Here is a 26,477-nt window from a genome sequence, read left to right on the forward strand (position 1 = left end):
GAAAGTTAGAGTTTTACTTAAGGGTGTTGGTACCGCTCCTGCGGTCGCTGCTATTGGCTGACTGGTTGGAGACGAATCCTGGCTGATTTTCTTCTTGGCTTCCTGCACTGGATTCTCAAACTGAGTCTTCTGATTGATGTGGCTGAAGGAAAGGGTGAGACGGTCAGTGCAAACGGCCAGAGATGGCAGATACAATGACATACACGCTTGCACAAACCTTAGGGTAAAGAGAACGGTAGCGATGCTTATCTGTTCATGCAAACAGTCTTTTAAAGATATGAATAAAGGAAGGAACAAAACAATATCAGAGCCAAAGGTAATTCATTGTGCTCATGCATCTTTTCCTGTTTGTCATCTGCTAACCAGGCGGTTACCATAGACATTTAGTTAAATAACAGAATAATAAACATACTGGGACAGAAACTTGGATAACCGGCATGAACTGATCTGACTCAGAAAGCAAGCAACCCTCTCAACTACACAATTATGAGAAGACACAATCTGTCATAAAATTCTTTAACTTAATTCAATCTTTCAATCTTTATCAATCAATACTTCAGTATTATTTTACCTTACCTGGTAAACGAAAAGATTTAAGATAATAATAATATGTTTTCAGAGAACATCCATTAAAGTTAAATTTTCTTACCTTATTGAGATTTCTTTTTAATTTGTTTTACCATAAACCTCATTAAACTTTCTTAGAAAACAGAAAATAAACTGCCAATGAGGTACTATAAATTTAATGTAGTATATATTCTCTGAAAACATATTTTTAAGTTAACGTGGATTGTTCTTACTTCCAAAATGTGACATATTTAAATAAAACAGTAAATTGGAAACATTGGAAAAGAGGGAGTTACACATTAGAATGGAGGCAGAACAAAGTGAGTTTGTTAAAACAATGCCTAAAGCAGCTATTTAGCTATTGGTTAAAATGATCCAGTAGTCCGTATGCCCTAAACGACTTCAGTGGAAAATAAAGTTGATTTGATTAAAGGAACAACCACGCAGAGATGAATAGCTTGCAATACATTTTCATGCTGACTTTAGAATTGATCTTGTTTTAATAAGGATGTTTTTACAACACAAGAACATTGATAAAAAAAATACATATACATATATATATATATATATATGTATATGTATTTTTTTTTAGCAATGTTCTTGTGTTGTAAAAACATCCTTATTAAAACAAGATCAATTCTAAAGTCAGCATGAATATATATATATATATATATATAAATTTTTTTTTTTACAGTGAACCTTTTCAGGACCTTCTGAAATGATCATTAAAAACATTGTAAAAACATCCTTGATTAAAAGAACCACAGAACAGCCATTTTCAAACCCATCTGTAATTGCTGTTCACTCTCCTCTACAAACGCCACATTTGTTTTCTTGTTTGTTAGCTGCCGAAATGAATCAATATTACCTTGGCAAGCCTTTCCAGAAACACAAGCATTTCCTCTGCAGAGGTTCTGGCTCAGAGCTGGAGTGTGTTGTTTTATCCTAACACACGGCCCCTCCCACCCCACAGGTTGCATGTAAAGTGAAATAAGCAGCTCGACTGCATTGTGTGACTCTGCTTTAACTGTTGTACCTGCCAGTCGTGACTGCACCTAGGGAAGGCTTTTAACAGTCCCGGATTCCTTGCAAAACCAGTCGGTGTGCTGCGAATTTGTAGAAGAAAGGTACTGTTTGTGCTTTTGCTATGTGTGACTCATGCTGAGACTTATCCACCCAATCCACAGAGAGTGAGAGACTGCGTGCTCTCATCTGACTGCTGAAGTTCCCTGTTTGTGATAATTCAGGCACAGCGTAATGAGGCCCTGTGCCAAGCCACATTCAAATCAAAAATAAAACGGCGTTTTGTTGACCTCCTTGCATAAATATCCTGGCACAGCAGGGATTGACCTCACACAAAATAAATGGCATTAAAATCAAATAATGTATTCACTCCCGAAAGCCCTTGGCTGTTCTGCCAACAACCTCAATATCCCACATTGCTTCAAGAGCAGAAAATTAGCAAATCCAGCCAATAACATTGATCAGTCTGCCATTTCAGAAACATACTAATTTACACCCAAACTATTTTTTTTTTCTCTCAATAATCAGGGGTTTAGAAAAATTAGATATTTTGATATACATTTTTTAAATGATATAATGTTGTTAAATATTTATGATAATAAACTGTATATTTAATTATTAGCATAGCAAGGTGAGTGAGTTAATCTCTTAGTGTTTGGCAAAACCTTTAGTTTATGATCAGTATTTTTTATCGCAGCTAAGTATTTTTAATTCATTATATATTATTATATAATATATATCAATATTATAATATTGATATTTTTACAATTATATAATTTGATGAATAACTTAATGTAATTCAAATATTAATATAATATAATAATAACTGCATATTTTTAATAATTAAGAATCCAAAAATCTGATCTCTTTTGTGCATTTTTAATTAAATTGTATTGTCTAATTTTGTATTGTGAAATTTAAGAAAACAATTTCTAAATATCTTTGTGTCCATTTTTTTTTAAACTTAATTATTCTTCATTCTTTTATTTTTTCATTTCACAATTTTATGTTTTACAAAAACTCAAAGTCAAGTACTACAATCTTGCTTCATACTGAACATGATGCTTTACTTGGGATCAGGGTTGCCAGGTTCCAGAAAAATTCAAGAAAAAACTCCGAACCTGCCCACAAGAATGAACTAGCCTAATTCCCCCACTGTATACAGTAGTCAACATTTGAAGTGGATCAAAAAAGTTCATCAAAGTTGTCCTAAGACAAGAACAGATATTGTTAAAATTTGATGTATAACTTTGATGAAAGGTTTTGATCCACTTTAAATGTTGATTACTGTATACATTTTTCATATTACAGAGAACTTAGAGAAGCAGTATGTGCAATGTTTTTCTCTATTTAACAACATTACCATACAATAGTGAAAGACAACTTCCCTATTTGATCATGTCTTCCCTCAGGCATGTTTTCTTGTGTGGTTGAGCAAACGCAAAATCCCTTTAAAACTAGGTAGTCATACAACATTAGCCTGCGTATACCTAGCCTAGACTACACTACAACCTATACGGGGCAAACTGTGTTCAGTATGGATTTAAAACGGAACGTTACTTTAGTGTCTTAAACTTCAAATGTTTTTATCCATGCTTATGAATGAATCACTGCTTAATGGGACGATTCAGTATTATACAGAACGGTTGGCAACCCTAGTTAAGACTTATTATTAATTGCCTCCATACTCTTTCCTCTTCATTCACTCTTCTTCTCCCTACATTCACTCTTGTTTTGTTTAGGCTCAAGCATCAATGTGTAATTAATCTGCAATTCAATACTCAATTAAAATAGCTGATTTTTGAAAACTTACATAATCTCTATTTGTGAAGTGACATCAAACATGTCACCAATACCATCTCTGTTTCGCTCAGTCACTCTTTCAGAGGTCTTAGGGTGCCAGGTATTCATTCAAAGATTCAATACACATTAGTAAAAGGATCCAGTTTAATTTTTCTTTGTCTACGGACAAACTTTTTTTGCGACGTGGTACATTATAAAAGTAACCTCAACCCACTCAACCCACGACATTGTAATTTTTCCCAAGACTGTGTTTCCTAAATAGCCCAATTGTGCAGGAAAACTGTGACCCTTGTATAACCAGTGTTGGGGAAAGTTACTTTTTTTAAAGTAATGTGTTACAATATTGCGATATTCTCTTACAAAGTAACTAATTGTGTTACTTAACGTAACGTTACTTTCCATAAAACTTCTGCTAACTATTATTTTTTCTTACCTGGGCTGGGCTCGTTTGTCTGTTGTTTAATAACAACATGACAAAAGATCTATTTTTGGCAAATGTAAAGGCCCTTTCACACCAAAAGTGAAATATGACTCAGGAGGAGAAAGTTCAACACTCTTACTTCTAAATGTGATGTTTAACCAAAGTCATTTTTGCTTAGTATGGTTGAATTGGATCATTGAAGGTTAACAGCAAATACATTGGTTAATAAAGTGAGATTAAATACATAAAGTATATTTGTGTTAACATTTTAATTATTGCAGGTTTGCCTTTTCTGAGTTTATATTTGACTGTTTTTATTCAGGAATACGGAATCTGTTGTTGTGCAAGTGAGATGAGTAAATGCAAATTCACATTTAGCCTGGAACTACAGGCTCCATCACATTCACACAGCGCACACAACGTCTCTGCACTTACTCACGATTTCTCTGAACATGGGGACAGGAGAGCTATCAGTCAGCACATGGGAAATAGGGATAGGAACCGAGAACCGGTTCTTCTTCAGAACCGGTGCCCAGTGAATCGATTCCTTGGAACCGTTAGCATGCCTGCTTAACGATTCCGCTTATCGGTTCCGCTCGTTCAAATGTGACACGACGTCACACACGTGCTGCGTTGTTTTGGTTCAGAACGTAGCAAACACTATGAGCAAACATGGCATCGAGGCAGAAGCGCTCTGACCGCGTCCTAACTACATGCGACGCGACGGCGCGACACGCGATAAAAAGTATGATTTTCCATGTTAATCAAAGTTTAACCAGCCGCGACACGCGACGATTCTATTTGAAACGGATCCCATTTTACTGCGACGTCGCGCTGGAACAACAATCTCAAAGTGTGGCAATGATAATATCAGGTAGCCTACTATTTTTGTGCTTTATTTAATGTTAAAAGCGTGTATAATGTGCCTGAATATCATTTAGTGCTCCCAGCTTTGTAGCTGTAAAAACAACAATGGATAAGTCACATCAGATCTTGAAATTAAACAAATGGAAACAAAAACGTTCAAAATGTGAAGAAAACCCGTGTATTATTTGACAAAGATTGTTTTAGTAACTCAATAGCCTAATCCAAATGAGCACTGTTAATATTCCAAAAGACACAAGCTCTTCCTAAACTGTTTTCAGTCTGTGTTTTTAGTTTTTATGGCACATAAATGGCAGTTTTATTTATTTTTTTGTCCGGACCAATGAATGTGAAAATTGTCAATTTCCTAATCCTAAGGCACTCTTCTTGATAATCTTTCAAGGCACACAGGTTGAGAAACACTGCCCTAGGCTATAGGTCCCTGGACTTTACTTTGAGAAGTAGCTCACCTACTTTTAGGTTTGTTCTGAGGTTGCTACACATAATTTGTGTATACTCTGTGCTGTGTCTTCTGATCAGATATTAAAGCCAGTTAATACAAACAAATTTGTACTTATTCCCTCACCCAATAAGAATCGATAAGAGAATCGATAAGGAATCGGATCGATAAGCAATATCGATAATGGAATCGGAATCGTTAAATTCTTATCAATTCCCATCCCTAATGGGAAACTTGTGTTACTTATTTGAAAAAGCAACTTTTGTTATAAATTTAAAGGTAATGCGTCACTTTATTTGTAACTTGAAAAAAGTAATCTGATTGCGTTACCCCTAACACTGTGTATAACAAATCATACAACTCATTGCATTACTTTCATTACTTGTGTAACTGATTTGTGTTTCCTTTGGTTGGGGGTGAGGGTTACAATCCCTTTATGCCTTTATTGTTGTTTTTTACTCTCAAAAGCTGGATTTAAAAATAAATGATATGGGGGGAAAAAGACAAAGCCAAACGAGCAACGGAAAACTTCAGCAAACCAAGATGTTGTGGACAAAAATGCGTCATCCATCATTCTTATTGGACCATAAATGATATGAGCATACTCACTCCACATAATAAGTCCCATACTGCGGGTCCTCAATCTTCTCCCAGCCATATGGAAGCTCTGTGGAGAAACAGACAGGCATATCAGAGACAGCTTGAACAGATGCAAATCACCCATGTGCTTGACACCAGGGGGTCTGATTTTCTGGCTGTGATTTTTCTGAGAAGCCTAATACCAGGTAGGTCAAGAAGTCTGGGTGCATTTGATGCGTGTTTGGGCAGAGAAGAGATCAGAAGGCTGAGCGCAGAGAAAACGAGGGGGTGCAGGTATTAGTAAGCTGTATGGAAAATTACTATCCTCTTTAAATCATCTTTCCCTGTGATGTGAGAGTTGTGGGGAGCCACCATCCTGACATGGACGCACGTGTCCATTGCAAAATGCGGTGCTGAGATTGCTTGTGTGAGATGACACGCTGATGGGCTCTCAGCATGTCTCCTGCGAGCCATTAGTCAGGCGGGCCAGAGAGAGAGAGGCTAATGTCTCACGGTTCAGCTAGGGTCTATTTACTCTTCTGTGTGATTCATGAACGAACTCAGTCTTACCTCCATCTTCACATTTTTCAGGAGGCTTAGCTTTCTTTGCCAGTCGTGGGTCGAGCCAGGTCGTGGTCTTGGTATTATGACTACACAGAGAGGGAAAGAAGCATTAGCAGACAAACACTTGATAGTCCTCCTCCTTAATTACACAATTGGAGTGCATCTGTAGCTTAGCCAAGCAGTGTAACACTCATAAAACAACAGCAATATGACAATACCTCACTGTAACAATGTAAAAATGACACAAACAACAAAAAACACTCAACGTTTAGCTCAAGGATTGCTAACAACAGATGGCAAGATGGTTTTTTTTTTCATCATATTTTCAAAGCAGTGATTTCCAACCATGTGTACACTTGGCGGTACACAGAAATAATCTAATTTTGCTTTTTTAAAACCTGTTCAAATTGAGATTGTGACCAAAAATTAGCGTTTTATAAATGTATAGAATCACATTCATACACATTCAGAATATACGTGCTATCATACCTTTTTTCAACCAATTATAGATTATTTTTTTTAAGTGACTAATACATATAATAATAATATATTATAAAAATATATTATATTATTTTATTATTACTTAATAATTATTGTATAATTTGATGCAGAGCTTAATATAATATAATAAAATATACGGTAATATAATATAATATAATATAATATAATATAATATAATATAATATAATATAATATTATATGTATTATATTATATTATGATTAAATATGTGTTAAACATTTCTGGTTTGGAGTTGTTGAAGGGGCACTTGAACCTTACTAATGGGGCAAAAAAAACACTATTTTATATATTTTTTTAAAATGCACATAAAAACATCAGCAAGTCCTTTTCAAAAAGCACTTTAGTTGTCTCTGCTGCGGAGGAGTGAGGAGTCTACTCAAAAAGCAAATGTGTTTAAAATCTGAAATATTCATGGCAAGGTGCAGCTCATCCTCCGAGACTCGTGCAGACAGACACGCATGTGGAAGCAGGGCCCGCTGGGAAGGCTCCATTTAGCCGATTGTTTGCATTGTTTCAGCGAATGAAGTATTGATTCGCTGGCTCTCTCTTCCTCTGTGTGGATAGCAGAGAAGCTTGGTCAAGGGCTGCGACCACACAGACACAGGTAATGGACACTGAAAGGAAGAGGCTGTGAAAAATATCAGCATCAGCATGCGAGGGAAGAGCCGTTTCAATTCCCAGCGCTCTCTCATGCTTGATGTGTCTGCAGGAGTTCCGGAGTTCCTGTTTACTGAGCGAGCCCTTAGCTGGAGAGCTGCTGTCTACATCTGGGCTCGGATACAGTAAATCAGAGGCCAAATTTGAAAAGATGGACGCACAAATCATTCTTTGCATCCCTGTTTAAAAAGACACCACAGTGGGTTCCTCACTATACAGCAACTTGTGCATAGTCTACAAACTTAATACAAAACACTCCCGTTCTATACAGTAAGCTAAAATGTCAAATGATAGTAATCCCATATATTTATGAATCGGTAGGTAAAAAATACCCAGATGACATTCTGCTACGCCGAGATTCAGTAGTATCAGATGGACACTTTCCTGTCCATGAGGCCAAGAACAGTGTACGGCTGACAATGCTAACATGGCGGATGTAGTATGTTCAGACTGTATTCACACTACACACTTAAAGAACTATAGAATTTTCTAGGTTGGTAAGATTTCTAAATGTTTTTGAAAGAAGTATCTTATGTTCACCTGCATTTATATTTGCAAATTTTTTTTTTAGCAAAAACAGTAATAGTGTAAAATATAAATTATAATGTGTTTTCTATTTTAACATATTTTAAAAAGTAATTAATTAATGTGATGGCAAAGCTGAATTTTCAGCATCATTACACCAGTCTTTAATGTCACATGATCCTTCAGAAATCATTTTAATTGGCTGATTTTGTGAGCAAGTAACATTTCTTATTATTATCAGTGTTGAAAACAGTTCTGCTCAATATTTTTGTGGAAGCTAATATTTTTTTTCAGGATTTTTAGTTGAATAGAAAGTTTAAAAGAACATTTATTTAAAAAATAAATATTTGTCTTACTGTCCCTTTTGATCAAATTTAAGTATCCTTGCCAAATAAAGGTATTAATTTCTTTAAAATACATAAAATAAAATTACTGACCACAGAAAATAATTTTGAATCAATGATTTTGAATTGTTCCTAATCTTGTCAACAAACAAAAATGCACTGAAAGCTCATTAGTGAATTTCTGTCAATACATTTTGTATTGGACTTATCTAAAGTTATATTTAGCTCAGAACATATACATACATACATACATACATACATATATATATATTTATCATCTGCAGAAGTGAAATTAAATAATCAGAAATGTGCAACATAAAAAAAACAAAAACAACAACAAGTAAACACATTTAACTAATTCCTGGAGCTACACTGTTGTCAAACAAACATAGCCCGAATCCCAAACCCTAAGGAATGTTGGTCCAGGAATGTGTCCTACTTGGCAAACAGGACTTACTCTATAAAGTAGACCATGCCTGTCTCCGTATAGGCCATCTCCCAGCTCTTGGGCAGAGGGTCCTGGCCCTCGTCACGTGGCAGCGTGCTCCAGTTGCGGAAGTCCATGCTGCTGCTGGACTGTGTGTAGCTGGGCACAGCCTTCCTCCACTCCGGTCCCTCCTTGTGTTCTGTGAGTGGAGAGAGCAAAAAGACAGACAGTGAGAAAGAGGTGGGGAGAAAACACAGAAATGGGGAGTAATACATACTTTAACTCTCTCTAGCACTGCAGAACAAACTTTCCAACCTTCTCAAGAGACGGAGAGAAACAGAGAGAGAGAGCAGAAAACAAGAGCCACTAGATTTGCATGCCAGGACTGATGTTCAGGGGCAGGGCCAGAGCTGGTTAACACTTCCGTGAAGCCGATATCTGTCGCATACACAAATGTGCGTCTGTTTGTCTTTGTGTGAGTGAGAAAGACAGTCTGCTTGCACATGAGAACACAGGCAGAGACAGTATAAGAGGGAGAAAACATAACATTTAAAAGTCCCATCCTTCAGTTAAAAGAGCCAGCAGTCTTTTTGTTTATTCTAGAGCGCACGTTCCTGAAGCTCGACTCTTATGGTGAAACATGATGCTACTGAAGCTAGGCCAGGGTCGTGGGTTTGAGTCTCAGGAAACAATACATAGTGATAAAATGTATAAATAAAATATATACATAAAAATAATTTTATATAAACACAACCATTCAAAAGTTATTAGGATTTGTAAGATTTTGTTTTTGAAAAAATACTTTTATTCAGCAAGGATGCATTAATTTGATCAAAAGGGACAGTAAATACATTTATATTGTTCTATTTAAGCATATTAGAATGATTTCTGAAGGATCATGTGACACTGAATAACTGACTAATGATGCTGAAAATTCAGCGTTGTCATCGCTAAAATAATTTTTAAAATAAAAACATTTTAAAATATATTGACACAGAAAACATTGAATTTATATTGCAATATTATTTCACAATATTCACTATTTTTACTGTATTTCTGATCAAATAAATGCCGCCTCAGTGAGCATAGAGACTTCTTATAAAAAGATTTTAAAAATCTTACCAAACCCACATTTTTGAACGGTGGTGTACATATATTTTATATATGTATATATAAAATAAATTTATAACAATATCTGCCAAATGAATAAATGTAAAATGCAAATGTAAAGGAGCCAACAGCCTTTTAAACGGGTATGTTTACTCTAGAACTAAATGCATTGTGAATAATAGCCTAAAAATACACTCTTTAGCATGATTTGAGCTAAAGCAACTAAATTTAGGATCCCATTGCTGTGAGACTTAAAATAAATTATTAATTATAAGATTAATAAACTTAATCTTGACACAGTTTTGGATATTTGCTCTCTCTGCAATCAAATAGATAGCAGCTATTACTTGTATACTTATTAAACACAGAAAAGAGTTACACGGGGTGTTACCAATATGGACTGATTGTCTTAATGGGACATTGACAGAGGAAAACATGCCTGTGTGTGTATTGTTATGGATATGGATATACTAGTTGTACACGGGTTGAAGAGGTGAGGTGATGGAAAAAGTGTATTGTTATAAAAAGACTTGATATGATTTTGCTGACAGTCATGATTAAAGCCTGTTCATCAAAATGATTGTAGCCTGACAATGGGACGCCAGCATGTGCGGCAGACGAATCAGCACTAGTTGTTCCTGTGCCGTAACCATGGCGGCACCATTCATGACACAGGCAGAAACATAAGCACTGGCATTCAATAGCAAATATCATAAGAAGCCTTTTATGCGTGTGGTCGAGTGTACGAGTGGAGAAAGAAGCTGAACTCCATGAAAAATAGAGGGTAGACTAGAGTGTGGTAAATCTAAAAACTTTTTTTAAAAGAAATCATACTTTTGTGTTCACAGAAAACAGCGTAACGGTAACAGATGATCACAACGTGTTGCAGAATGATTGAATGTTGAAAGAAAGAAGAGATGTTGCCTTGGTTTGCTAGGGTAAAACCTAATGGTGAATGTTTGCTTCTTCATGGAGGCTATGGAAAAACATTAATTCAGGCATTACAACTGGTTGCTTCGGCTGTATCTATCAGAACTGGCCATGAGCATGAATACACAAACATAACTAGGTGTAACAATATATCACCCAAAATGAAAATTACTATGTGAGAGTTTACAGATTTTGTCAGTACTACATTAAACTAATATATATGATATAATGTATAATGTATAATAATGCAATGGAGGAATATCTATGGGTCCTGATAATGCCAAATGCCTTATGTTACCAGTAAAAAGTGACTACATTATTTGAAATATATCTAGCCATCTAAATAATTCTGCATTTTCATATTCAGAATCATGAATATTTTTATTCTGGTGTCACCACTGTCCTGTGCATTGGGTTACCAGCACCAAGTCCAAGCCTATTCATTTACACCCCCAATGTAATACCAAATTTGGAATTTTAATCAACAGTACATTTTTTGTTAACCTTTTACCATATGTCTTGGAGTATCGCAATAATATTGTATATAGTGTATTTAGTTTTGTGATAAGTATTGAATCGTGACATGAGGGTATTGTTACACCCCTAATAATAACCCATAAGGCTCGCTGCAAAGACATAGCTAGCCATTTTTAGTAAAGCCAATTTAATCGATTAAAACCACAAACATGCTTCTGGATCTCAGTTTGCACTTGGCAAAGTCCAGTTAGATACTATTGCCATTTGCATCTTGTCCTTGCAGTGGTGCCAGAGGGTTTACAAAGCTCTATCCAATCATAATGGAGGACAGCTGTGAGGCATCTTGTCCAATTGGATTTGCTAAGAAAAACACAGCCAACAAAGCCTCCCTCAGTGCATCCAGAAACCTCTCCAGGTCCTAGTCGTGAAACAATTCAGATTTCCTTCAGTGACCCTCTGAAAAATAGCACATGTTTATTGAGGTTTTCATGAGGTCTCAGTTACATAGACTTTCATTGAAATGAATTTAAAACTTAAAGCCTAAATAAACTCTTTTCATGTTATTAATCCTAAGTAAAAGTCTGTCAATAGAAAACCTGTTTAAAACTCATTTTATTCTGAAGGCTGAAAAGCAAAAGGAAGCCAATATTATGGGAAAGGATATCAGTTCCCATGGTGATCAATCATACCAACACAAACAGAACAGTAGTGGGAACTGCAGTGGGTTAATACGCTGTGAATATAAAAAGTTTGGGGTACTTTCCATGCTCACCATCGCTGCATGCGAATCATCTGAAGGTGTTCACTGTTCTGTATCCCATTGATTTATGGGAAAGAATACTTGCTGTGCAGGGAGCATCAGTAAATCCTACCTACTTTCAGCATGATGTAGCAGAACTCCAACCGAGCTCCCCAGAAGTTTTCCCACAAACCAAAACTTGGCAGAAGAAATACTATTCTAGGAAGTAGGTTATGCTTTAAAATCAAGAGCTGGAGATCTCTGAAAAAGGGCATGTATTTTTTTAATATTGATCTTATTTACTGTAGCTATTTCTCAGGCAATATTGCGGATTTCCGGTACACTGGAGCGATAGGAGGGCTGGGATATGCATTGCCCACTCTTCGCTCCAATGAAATCACAAAATGAAATTCAAAATCAGCTTATATATATATATATATATATATATATATATATATATATATATATATATATATATACACATATATACATATATACATATATATATATATATATATATATATATATATATATGAAATCAGTTTTCAGTGGGAAGACCAGACGCCACTGTCGCTAACGATTGCCTCTTATCGGCCACACCCACAACCTCCATATCTCGGGTCGAAGATGCCAGATCCTGCCCTGGAGCTGAGACAGCAGATCTCTCCTGATCTGTCAAGGGGACCCCTCCACCAGGGAGCTCAGTTCCGAGAACCACGTCTGGGATGGCCAGAATTGGGCTATCAGAAAGTCTGCTGCATCCTTCAGGTCCCCTGGAACGTGAACTGCTCTCAGCGAAAGAAACCTGTCTTGAGCCCAAAAGAGGCGGCGGTCTGCATGCCTGTCGAGGGTACGTGACCGCGAGCCTCCCTGGCGATTTACATGGGACACCACTGCCATGTTGTCCGTCCTGACAATGACATGACAGCCCATCAGGGCCGGGAGAAAATGATCCACGGCCAGAGAGACGGCTTGCAGCTCGAGGCAATTTATATGCCACGTGAGAAGCTTGCCCGTCCAAACACCGCACGCTGGTCTGCCCTCAAAGACCGCACCCCAACCAGTCAAAGAGGCGACCGTCTTGACAACCTGCCGACGGCAAACTACACCCATCTTGACCCCCTGAAGTAAAAAGGGGGAGTCTTTCCACCTCCAAAGAGTGCAAAGGCAACTGCGCGACACTCTCAGCAAGCGGAAGGCAGACAAAGAAGGGCGGATGCCCCTGAGTTTCATCCACCACAGGAATGGTCTCATATGAAGGAAACCCAAGGGCAGCACAGGAGAGAAGCCTGCGACATATGCTCACCGCTACATGATGGCCGAGCCTGAAACGGGAACTGTTTCTGGACTGGAAACTCGAGCAGGGGCCAGACTGGTCTGCATCGAGAGAGAATCGAGTTAGACACCCAGGAAAGTGGTCTGCCGAGAAGGAGTTAAGACACTCTTCTGAGCATTCAACCTGAGACCAAGAGACCGAAGGTGGTGGAGAAGGATGTCCCTGTGAGGACACACCAACTCTCTGGAATGAGGCAGAATGAGCCAGTCATCTAGATAATTTAGCACATGGATGCCCTGGAGCCTCAAGGGGGCCATAGCTGCATCCATGCACTTGGAGAACGTCCGCGGAGCCCGAGCTAGACCAAATGGAAGGGCCCGATACTGATACGTCTTTCCCCCAAAGGCAAACCGGAGGAACTTCCTGTGCTGTGCAATGACCTGGATGTGGAAATATGCGTCCTTCAGGTCCGTGGGTGACGAACCAGTACCCTGTTCGAATCTGCACCAGGATAGTTTTCAACGTCAGCATCTTGAACTTCCCTTTGTAAAGGGAAAAATGCAGGTGACGCAGGTCCAATATGGGGCGCAGACCCCATCCTTCTTTGGGACGAGGAAGTAGCAGCTGAAGAAACCGCGGTTCAAGTCTGAAGGTTTACCTGAATTTGACTAGACCTGAGGTTTAGTATAATGCCACCTTTATACTCAAAAACATCTACAGAGGATGCATTACATATGTATTCCCTTATTCAAATTAAAATGAGTGACCATTTTAGAGGGTTCACACACATGCCTCTGTTCGGGCTAATTCAGAGTAGTTTATGATCAAAGTTATACAGCTCCAATTTAAGATACTTTTGGGTGCAATAACTTTTACATTGAATATCAAGTCTGTGTTTTAGCAAAAAAAGTGTATGTGTCCAAAAACACACAAAAAATACTGAGTAGAAGTTACATGACATCGTCTAAATCGTCTACATCTCTGGTTCACCCCAAACAAAGATAAAACCTTACAGTAATCTCACAAAATCATGTATTCCATAAGTATGTAATCATGTCAGTGCAATTTAGACAAGTCCAATGGATTCATAGACCCAGAAAACATGGGGTTAGACACCAAGATTACTTGGCTAGGTCAAATAATGAAGGAGTTAGGATATTTTAAGGGCTTCCTGCCCATCTTGGACGCCATCTTGAAAATTATACCTTTCTAGTAGTCAAACTTTGGTAAACTTTTAGTATGTTATTAAGGACACCTGATACTACAAAAAACAGCTGAGAAACCTTTTGTTAGAATTTTTTTTTTCATATATGCAGCCGCCTATTAATTTGTGGCCACAATATATATATATATATTAGTCCACATTTTATGTGCAGGGATCCGTTAGAAACACTATTAGAGCTAAAAAAAAAAAAAAAAAAAAAAAATCTATTTATACAGCTACAGTGACATCATCCCACCCTTGGTGGCTGGTGGCAGAAGTGCACATTAGTGTGGCAGTGGGTTGGCTCAAACTTAATCATTAATGCAAAAATGACTGTAAAAGACTAATAATAAGCCTGAGGTATCTTTTTAATGAGAAGGTAGAAGACAGAGTGCCGGGGCTGGTACACAAGTCAGAAATAGGTATCGTGGCACAGCAGTTACTCTGTGGAAAGAGTGCAGAGACACTTTTATGCCTCACAGCAAACAGCGGTCCCTTTAACATGCTCATTACTTGAAGTGATACCAACCATAAGCGCATTCATTCTGAACTCAACACGGTCTATTTGCCACTGGATAATCACTGAAAAAAACTCACTGTGCATTTAGCCTATAAAAGCTCAACTACTGTTCAGGGCATGTATTCTTAAAACTTCTAAGAATCCTCTCAGAAAACTCCTAATTTAGCTTAAAAACTTCTACGTAGGAGTCTTAGCTATTCGGGACCAATCTGAGAGCAACTCTGAGCAAGGAAAAGACAAAAACGTTCATCTAAGTGAGGAGGCGGGGCTGACCCCGTTGCTACATATGACACAATCTTTTGAAGAATGTGATTGGTTGGTTGTCCAAGAAGGAAAATAAAGAGCAATTTTAAGTATAGGGTCTATTCTAAGCCTTCACTTTGAAATTACATGCGTAATTTTTCCTATTTTACCGTTGTCATACACACTCACTCACTTTATTTATTTATTTATTTATTTATTTATTTATATATATATATATATATATATATATATATATATATATATATATATATATCCATTTTTTTTTTTTTTTTACCATGCTGTTAATTTCCTATAAGGTATTTGATTGGCTTAGAATGATAAAAATTGTTCCACTCTTTCCAATTACACTGATTGCTGGCATGTCTATTTAAGTGGTGGTTTGAATGGTTTTAATGTAGCAAACATGGAATCAAAAACAAGAAGGACGAGAAAGCCCAACTGGACAGAGGAACAGTGTTTACTGTTAGCCCAGTTAGTGGATGAGCACAAGGCCATCCTTAAAGGAAAATTGAGGCCGGGTGTCACAGCACGGGGCAAGAAGCAGACGTGTCAGCTTATAGCACAAATTAGCGGTTCATTCCCCCTGCTTGTGCGCACCAGTGAAGACTGCTATATTCATAAATGCAGTTTTTTGAGCCTGCAGGGTGGGAATGTCCAGTGGAAACGAAATGAACTGCGACACAATAAGAGGTTCTGAAAGTGCTGTAACTGTTTGTGTGATCACTCTGCTTACAGAAGGTTGTGACAGACCCAAATCATCACTGCTGCATTGTTGCATTTTCCCAGTTGCCAAATATCTTAATCTAGTGATTACTTTCATTTCTGGCACTACGGCATCTGTGTCGGAGATGTTAGCGTGTCTCTAATAAGATCGGTCACAAACATGATCCCTGCATGATCTAATCTATAGCGTCTTATTAACTCACTGTCATCCACGGTCTGCAATGCATTTCTTCTCCCTCTTCGTCTTTCTGCCATTTTCTCCTCTGCTAAAGAAACTCTTAAGCCTCTTAAAAGTCCTCGTCCGTACTCCTAACAATTTTGACCTAAAGACCTCTTTTAAGGGTTAAGATGTTTTCTGAATTACTTTTTTCTTTACTAGGATTTTGCCTAAATTTATACATGATATTAGCTAACTGCATTATTTGTGTTATCTTAGAATTGTATATTTCTGACATATGGCCATTACTTCGACACAGTCACTCACATCTGATAACAAATTACTCTAAATTGTAATGTAGAAACATGTAAAGCTGCTTTGAAACTATATGTATTGTGAAAAACGCTAGAAACTAACCCAGCTCAAAGAAAGCAACAAGGCTCTAGCAACAAGGTAACAGGTTTGATTCCAAGGTAACATGTATACTGGTTAAAAATAAAAATAAATGTAAGAACAAAGAATATAATACATAAAAAATATAGGCCTATACATTGAATGCACAGTACTAAACCTAAAGTAAAGTACATATCACAGTAAGCGTTCTTTGTTCAGAAGTCTGAAGTCTTTAAATTGCATTATAGCTTATTAAGGGCATGATTAACAGAGGATAACCAACTTACTGAATGACAGGAAGGAGATGTGTGGAAAACTATACACTACACTCTGAAAACATTTTTTACTGGGGTGGCACTCTTTCAAAAGGTACGCCTTTGTACCTTATTTACCCTTAATGGGTGCATATTAGTACCTAAAGTATATTAGTACCTAAATAGTACATATTAGAAACTTTGGTAACACTTAGTTTAGGGTGCAATTCTCACTATTAACTAGTCGTTTATTAGAATGCATATTACTATGATATTGGCTGTTTATTAGTACTTATAAAGCACATATTAATGCCTTATTCTACCCATGCCTAAACTTAAAGCTACACTGTGTAGGATTTTCTCCCATCTAGCGGTGAAATTGTTTATGACTACCAACTGAACATTACTTTCTAGCCCCTCCCATTCCGAGGGCTTTTTAGCTCCTATGGTGGCCGTATTATTTCAAATCTGCCGGCAGTCACGAGTAATCTCCCCCGCGCATTCGTCACGGTGCCACTGAGTGTAAAAAAACGAAAGGCGAAGCTTGAATTTCCAGGTATGTCCCTCTTTGGCTAATGTATTTTCAAGATGGAGGCGCAACATGGCTGCCGCCATTCGAGCGACTCGCTCGTATGTATTCTAAATGGCAGATTTACTTGATTAGTTGGTAGAAGTGATTACACATTAATGAGCACATATCATTTTGAAAGAACAAAGTGTTTTTTGCTAAGAATCAACTTAAAAAATGACACAGTGTAGCTTTAACAACTACCTCACTAACTATTAATAAACAGTTATTATGAGTTTATTGAGGCAAAAGTTGCTTTTGTGTAGTCACACCATCCCTCAGTACCAGAGCTCTACACTCTTTATACAACTGACTGCACATCCAAGTACCTCTCTGTAAAGCTCTTCATATTGCTCTCACAGGGAACACGATCAAATCTGCCCATAACAACTTAAGCTCTATTGACAGCATCTGTGTCCTCTTGTCGATTACCACAGAAAGTGAAGTTGCTCAGCTTGCAAAAATGAAGTAAAAACACATTTACAGTAATACACTTACAATGAAAGCCAAGCAGACAAGCTGCCAACACAGTGTATCACATGGTTTTGAAAATATAAACCATACCCTAATGCTTAAAGTGTAAAGTGTTGGGGAAGGTACTTTGAAACTAAAAGCTAGTCATCATTTTAAGTATACTACTTTTAGGAAAAGTAGTTTGCTACACTTATAGAAATATATAAAATCTTATTGTATAAATATATAAACATAAATACATAAACTTGTATTAATATATACATTTTATTTAATTAATATATAAAATACACATTAAAAACTATCATTTAATTAAATCACTTTAAATGAATTAATTAGACAACACTTATATACAGAATACTCTAATTTATAATAAAAAATATATATATTTAACAAAATATTTTGCTACAAAAATGAGACATAAAATGCAGTGCAGGCTCTTGAATCTGTGAATTTTTTTTTTTTTTTACTTTCCAAGTGAGACAATTACAAATACAGTGAATCAGTCTTTCCAACACCTCATTTGAGAGAGAAAACAGTTTAGAAGTTTAGTTGCATCAGATTAGCGTCTTCGCTCACTGAGTATGCAATACAAAGAAACGTTTAAAGCACTGTTTTGTTGTGCTATACTGCTAACCATTGGAAATATTAGCTTGGTAATGGAAATGCTAAGTTGTTTAGCTAGTATGACACAATTGAACAAATGTAGCATACTTAGCCTGGCTTTAATTAGAAAAACACTCCCCAACACTATACATGTGATAAAATCCTTTACTGACAATGTCTTTGCAAATTTATCTCCAATCTTTCAACTCTGCTGAGTTGCATTTGTACCCATTTGTACAGTATTGATTTTCTAATTCTCTTCCAATGAATATGCAGTAAATTACAATTCTGCACCGCCATACAAATTCAGAATCTATATGAACTCACTCAATCTTGTTGAACACACACATTCCCAGTCTCACCAGTCAGTCCATTGACAATGGGTGGCCTCTCATCCTCCTCCTCTTCCTCAGGAGCTGCGCTGTCCTTTCTATCCATTTTGCTGACCGACGTGGTGCGTTTGCGCTGAACCTCCGCGTCAAACTCCTCGTCGAACAGAACCTGGTCTACCAGGTCAGGCTGCACTGGGCTGGGCTCTGCAGGGGGTTTTGGGGTGCCATAATAATTACCTGCAAAGGAACAAAGATAAAAGAAAAAAAATATCAACATTTTTCACATTCTGCACTGATTTTGCAACTACCGACACAGCAACTACAGCTGCCGTTTTTTTTTTTTTTACGTGTTGAGTTTAAAAATTAAATATTACTCTGCATATTCAATTTTAATGCATTTTAACAACAAATTTAACTGCAAAACAAGCCTTTATTTTTAGACACTTTTATTGATAATAATGGATGAGAGATGACAAATTATGGGAATTAATTTAACTAAATGTAAGTAATTTTAAGACATTTTGGGATGTTTGCTGAGGCCCCCTAGTGGGCTCCGGCTCCCTGCTTGAGAGCTACTGCGCTTAGCTATGGCTTGAAGCAGTTCTGCCATCATTTTCCCAAAGATATTTAGTATTTAGTTTGTAGGAGTAAAAACCAAGCTGATCAAACCCCATTCGGATTGAAGGGTGCTTCTGAAGCGTTGCGTCTTCAAGGCATGGCTGGTCTCTGAACTGTAACAGCATCGAGCCCACTATATATATCCTGCTTCATGTCACTCTTCAGTAAAGCTTTAAGTCTTGTTTGTTAACACTGCAGCTCGGCTCCCTACAGCGCTCCTCTGGACCCCGACGCAACACTCTGCCACTTTATTATTATTTATTGGCAACAGTCCACCACTGAAGATTAAGAGTGTATGGTTTCTTCTACTTCCCAGAGAGGCAGGAGGTCTATCTTACAAGCTTTACTGTCCTGTGTCATCTGGATAAACTTCCTGGGGTGAGAATGGTATCAGTACAACGTATGGGAAACTATGCAGCACTTCATGCTGACCTACTTTCCCAACTATTCACAAAAGCATTGACTACTTGACAACTAGAAGGGAGGACAGGATGATTAAAAAAAACATATTGATTAATTTTTCACCCTTCAATAAGATTTAAGAAGTAAGCCATCACAATCTATTCAATCTTACAACTGCTGTCACATTATAGACGTTTAGGACATTGAATTGATGAGGAGAGTTATTGCTTTAACCTAGCACAGACCCCTTTTATTGCTTGAAAGATGGCAAATAAGAACTGTGATAGGCGCTCTTTCCTTTGAAATATTAAAAAGACACCCCATCCATAAAATCACTAACTGACTGCAACCTTCAGCGCAGCTTAATTTACACTCTCATTTGACAAGTTGCATCATTTGCATCATTAGCCTTTACTTGATGTGGAACACAAAAAATAAATATGGGTTTAAAAATCTCACAACACAGGGTTCGTTTTAATGTATTCTGGGAAAAAAAGTGTTAATTTGAAATTATTACATCTTTATTGTGCTAATAATTCACTTACAGCGGTGTTTGTTGATGTTAGAGAGATGGTGGGTGGGGGGAGGGGTTGTCATGATATATATACACACATACATACTATAAATATATATACACATATATATATGTATATATATATATATATATATATATATATGTATATATATATATATATATATATATATATATATATATATATATATATATATATATAATTTATATATATATATATAAAGAATATTCAAATGTATTCAAAATCCTAAAGCTCCCTGTTTATTTCAGGTTTAAATTAGATTTTGAATCCCGATCTCGATATGGCATCAGACTTTCGGAGCCCTCTGTATCTAATGGAAATACATTATCACTGCAACATCATAATTTTCATCCATGCAATCTGTACTTGGTGTGGACTTCACGTGACTGCACAGCAGATGGACAGTGCCTTAACAGAAGTGTGCACTGTCAACAGCCGTTATCATCTCCATCAACAGGCGGTAGGCCATGCATGAAATAAACCTGCTTACTCAAAGCAGTTCTGCTGAGTGTCCTCTCCAGATTTCATAAACGCATAGAAGCCTGCGTGACTGGAATAACTGAAGTATCCAAAACGGCTATGCACACAGCTATGCAGTGGGAAGTAAAAATAAAAGGATCTATTATCCAACATATCATGCACTGTAGACACCCTCTACAGTGGTATCCCATCACTCAGTAGGATGAGTATCAACACAGTCAGTACTGTAGGCAGAGACTCCCTCTGCAGTTTTATAATTTCGGAGTGTTGTCGCGAGTTGCTCTCTCGCTGATGTACCTGATGATTTTGGAGTTATATGTAAAATGTAATTGCAGATGTTTTATATATGAGATGAGGACATGACTGCAGCCAAAACCAGCACGTCCAGAGCAAGTAAGCTTTGAGTATTTCATTTTACTGAACATTATTTTATTTATCCTTTATATTGAAGAGACCATTTGAAGGAGATTGGTTTAATTATTCCCTATTTGAGCTTAACTGAAACTTGAGTGTTGGTAGACGTTTTAAGAGGCTGTGTCGACCTTGATTTATTGCAATTTTGAGGTTTTCAGTTTTATTTCGATTTTAGAAAATAAACACGTGATTGCTCTCCTCACAAATCAGCTGTTTCTTGTTTTTCACTGGCATGTCTCTTAGGTGTTGAGGACTAGTGCATCTTTGAACCTACATTCAATACAAGTAAAATACTTGAGTTGTTTTAGGTTATCTGATTTTAACAGTACAAGTTGTATTAGAATTGGTGACTTGTAACTTGTCATTTTTGATGTAGGGTCTGTACTTTTACTCAAGTATGGTTTTCAGGTACGTTTTACACCTCTGCCCTACGATTACCCTTAATTCATGACTGTAAAAGACATGTTTATCATAAAATGTCTTGATTATACATGAGCATTCAGCACAGTAGAAAAGTGTGATCAAATCATGGCCATAATCATGCCATGTCTCAGCCTCTGGGGTCACCTGTCAAACAGCGGGCACAGCATGATGGATCGCTCATAAACTGAGCGCTGCGTCATCCTTGATTAACGGGCAAACACAGCGAGGGAAGGGTCGTCCACTGGGGTCTGTGATGATTTTTGTTAGCATTAATCTGTGGGAGATGGCTGGGCGCTGTCAGAGGAATGGCGATGATTTTAAACCATCTTCCTTTCACCACTGTGCACTAAATGGCATAGAGGAGGAAAGATAGACAGGCTGATAGCAGTAGCTGTTTAACATTTGAGTGTTTTATGTCAAATAAATATCATGCCTGCTCCATCGTCCCCGATGAACTGATGGAGGACGACAATTCACCCATGATGATCAACGAGCACAACAAATACAGACCTGCCACGGAAATTTTCCCTGAATGATGTTTACTCTCCTCACACATAATCACCCACACAAGCAAATACAGCCTCACACCCTTAAAAGGAAATTAAATGCGAGTTGACTCATCTATAACCTTTACCCACACGGGCCAAGTTGCTGTGCAATTTAAACATCATTGCACTAAAAATACAAATCAAAACATGCAGTTTAGTCAGAATTATGTTGCACATGAGCATCTATTAAGCCTATGTGCATCTTAACAGCATCTTTCCTTTGACTATAACTGTTCTTAGTGTGCACTAAGGCAGGGTTTTTCAATGTCAAGGATCCCCAAATTTGGGGCACAAAGCTTGATGCCTTAGTATGCAGTCGACATTTAATTTTACAATGTAATAAGTCGAAGGAAAAGTTTGTCTCAGTCATTTGGGAAAATAACTTCAAAGCACTGAGTTTCTTTGTGTGGGGAACTGAGAGGACTGTGGATGTATGGACAGATGGAAAACAATATCGCCCAAAGCCTTTTGGATTCTATTGTGGTATGTTGGGGATATTGCTGTGGGCGGTGGGATGCTGTTGTTCAATCCTCTTGATTCTGCATCTACACAAACAGAAGAGAGTTCTTGCACTCGTTCAGAGATGAGAGGGATTCTCAAATAGTTTTTAGGACACCATTAATGATAAAGCTCATCCTGAGGAGAGTCATCCTGGTTCTTAAACAAGGGGCCGGGGCCTATTAGGCGATCTTAGGAAACTTTCAAGGGTGCCTCAAGATGACTTGACATTATTTAAAATAACTCAAAACAAACATTGAGAACATTTTGGCTTATTTTATTTTAATTCACCCCCTGAACAATTGTTTTTTTTCTTTGTTTACCAAGGCTGTATTTATTTGATAAAAATACATAAAAACAGTAATATTGTGAAATATCTTTACAATGTAAAATAACTGTTTTCTATTTTAATTTATTTTAATTTAACACTGAATTTTCAGCATTGTTACTCTAGTCTTCAGTGTCACATGATCCTTCAGAAATCATTCTAATATGAGGATTTTCTGCTTAAGAAACAATTCTTATTGTTATCAATGTTAAAAAGATTGCGGCTTAATGTTTTTGTTGAAACTGTGATGCACTTTTTTTTCAGGATGAAAAGAAATCTCAAAACAACAGAATTTGTTTATCTTTGATAACATTATAAATGTCTTTACTGCCACTTCTGATTAATTTAATGTGTCCTTGCTGAATAAAAACATTAGTTTAATAAAAAAACAAAAAAACAACACATTGTTTATTTTCCTGTCCCGATGAAGCCCCTCCTTCCGAGATGTGCTGTGATTGGTTAGCTGGCCCAGTGTGTTGTGATTGGCACAGCTTAGTTTGGGAGATGTTCGGGAAATGTCATGCCCCTTACCAATACCGTGAGTTTCATCTACTCAGATGTAAATATTAAGGATGGCGTCAATTTCAAACCAATTCACGCCTGATTCAGACTTAATGTTAACAAACAAGAGGACCATGCAGGACGGGTTTCATGCACTGACATAGCAAGCATGGATTCCGCAGGACGTTTCAGAGTGGTATGTTTTTTTGTTTGTAATTTTCTTATACATTTTAGATACAAAGTTATACATCATTTTATCATGATACTTGTCAGAAAACTATGGTAATACAAACAGTAATCAATCTCAAAACCATGGTTAATTTTCTTAAGGTGTGGTGAACAGCCTTACAACAGCGAGAGCTTACAAAAGTTACAGTAAACACATGTTGGCTAGCAGGCGAGCGGAAGCAAACCTTTGCCTTTTGTTTACATCGTAGCAACAACATAAAACTAATAATTGGAACTGTTAATAGAAAATGCAACTACAAATAATAAGACATGCTTACAAGTTATGCTCCACAAACAACAGATTGTCCCGATAAAGTGGGAACTGCTCCATTTCAGCTTTTGTGCGTAGCCTGCATTGTACTCTCTTAGGTTCTGGAAGCTGTTCTCCGTAAAATGTGCAACACACAGATAAACGTTGGGATTATAATGTTCAGGAACAGTGGTTAAAATAAATTTTAACTCATCAGAGTTCGTCAGCCTTAGGAAGGTCAAACAAATGAGTTTTGGAAACAGTGTCTCTTTGACATATTCTTCTCTAATGTAGCTCAGCCAGGCCTCGCCCCCTTTTTGCCTATTCTGTGGGTGGAGATTATTTAAATGAATAACATTGTGACTTCATAAGATTCGGGGGGAAAAAACACGTTGTAGTCCAAACAAGTCGTTCGTTGTAGTTCTTGGAAAGTGGATTCTGTTAAATAAAATATCTTCCTTTCGAGTGGGCTTAGAGCTTTGTAACCTTGATCTTTTTTATGCTCAAACAGCAACATTACACACTAACTAAAGTTGAAAAAGTGAAGAAGCATAATAGGACCGCATAATAGGCCGAAATTGTGAGGAATTTTTTTTTTTTTAATCCTCATCCAGTAAATCATGAACAACTGGAAAAGTCATGGGGCCTTTGGATATTGTTGTGGACAACGAGGGGCCTTGGACTAAGAAGGCTGTCTAGACTATCTAGAAGATCCTTTCTGGCACATGGCAGAGAGAAATGGAGAGAGGGTGTGATTGCCGTATCTGTCGTCATTGCTCACTTCTCATGGAATTGTGGGTGGAAGTGGACTGGTTTATAAACATTGTCTACCTGCGTCACTCTGAGGTGGCTGTCCTTCAGTATTCGACATTGAAACAATCATTAGAAAAGCAAGGGAATTTGCAGGAGATTTCCCTCAAGGGATTCAAATGAAAGATCTCATTATTTTTAAATCGCTGTTGTAACATTTGAACAGGACACACAGAGTTTATGCCATAAAACTTGGGCATAACCAGTTACCTTTGATTACATCATGCTCCAGGCATGTTGAAAAACTGCTCAATTATTTCTTTAGCCTTAAAAAAGCTAAACTCAACTCTGGAGAACACATAAAATCGCTCTCTATTGCATACACACAACATCATCTCTAGCTTAGAGTTTGCTCTTGAGCATACAGTTTCTGAATTTACACAAGTGCACACAACTTGCGAATGGTGATGAATGTCATTGGAAAATTCCTAAAGGGCATCTAAGAAGCCTGAACATTGTCTTCCTGTTTCACACACTCTGTATAACCAAGACAGATTGTCTTCCCCTGCTTGTAAAGAGATGGAACTGAACATAATCTTGTCTGTTCATCTAAACCAACAGTTAACAATAACTGAAAACAGGATGGGCCATAAAATGTGTTTTCACTGAAGAAGATCACAAACAAGACCATGTTATATTTATGGGAACCAAAGTCAAGTTACTCAGGCTAAGAGGTGTTTCTTTTTTGGGGTGTTTCTTTCTGAGACCCCAAAGTGAAATAGCTTAGATTAAAAAATATATAATATAATATAATATAATATAATATAATATAACATAACATAACATAATATAATATAATATAATATAATATAATATAATATAATATAATATAATATAATATAATATAATATAATATAATATAATATAATCCTGTAAAGTCGAAGCTGAATTTTCAGCATCATTACTCTAACATGATCCTTCAGAAATCCTTCAAATTTGCTGATTTGGTGCTTAAGAAATATTTCTTATTATCAATGTTGAAAACAGTTGTACTGCTTAATATTTTTGTGAAAACATTCTAAAAAAAAAAATCAGGATGAACAGACAGCTCAAAAGAACAGCATTTATTAAAAATAAATCTATTTTTAAACATTATAAATGTTTTTACTGTCACTTTTGATCAATTTAATGCATCCTTGCTAAATGAAAGTATTAATTTTAGTAATGTATATTTGATTAAAAAAAAGTACTGTAATTAAATTATTTTTCAAATACGTAAAATATCAACAAATCAAATTTTAGTAGTGTATATTTAATTAAAAATAAACTGTAATTAAATTATTTTCAAATACGTAAAAGATCAACAAATCAATAAATTGCCCCCTATAACATAGGAAGGGCATTCTGAAGAAAGTCCACTATTCTAAATACATTTATAGGCTCAATAAATCATGCTGGTTTCAGGATCCTGGTTTCAATCCTAGAGCAGCATGTACCAGCTTTCTTGCCAGATGTCATGGGAAGACAAGAAATCACTAACCAGAATTGGTGAGTGTGAAATTATCCTTCAGGCTAAAATCCCAAGAGTCAAGATATTTCATGTAGATGGAAAGGCCCCAGTTAAAGTCACCCACTGTGACATCCACATTGGACAGATTTACTTCACCCTGGAAACTACAACAAGTCCTTCCCATAAAACAAGAGC

At 36.8% G+C, this 26,477-nt stretch overlaps 1 protein-coding gene across 4 annotated transcripts in view; it reads right to left on the minus strand.

Moving 5' to 3' along the window:
• Positions 1-26,477, minus strand: part of magi3a (membrane associated guanylate kinase, WW and PDZ domain containing 3a) — a 138,500-nt gene that overhangs the window by 29,006 nt on the left and 83,017 nt on the right. For all 4 annotated transcript variants that reach the window (XM_084098568.1, XM_084098569.1, XM_084098570.1 and 1 more), the window contains exons 4-8: positions 18,809-19,015; positions 8,785-8,953; positions 6,288-6,367; positions 5,748-5,805; positions 18-142 (exon numbers count right to left, since the gene is read on the minus strand). In XM_084098568.1, the coding sequence (XP_083954694.1) occupies positions 18-142; positions 5,748-5,805; positions 6,288-6,367; positions 8,785-8,953; positions 18,809-19,015 (639 nt within the window). The remainder of the gene's footprint in view (positions 1-17; positions 143-5,747; positions 5,806-6,287; positions 6,368-8,784; positions 8,954-18,808; positions 19,016-26,477) is intronic.

The sequence above is a fragment of the Abramis brama genome, assembly GCF_963993115.1.
Source record: "Abramis brama genome assembly, chromosome: 22".
Taxonomy (NCBI): domain Eukaryota; kingdom Metazoa; phylum Chordata; class Actinopteri; order Cypriniformes; family Leuciscidae; genus Abramis; species Abramis brama.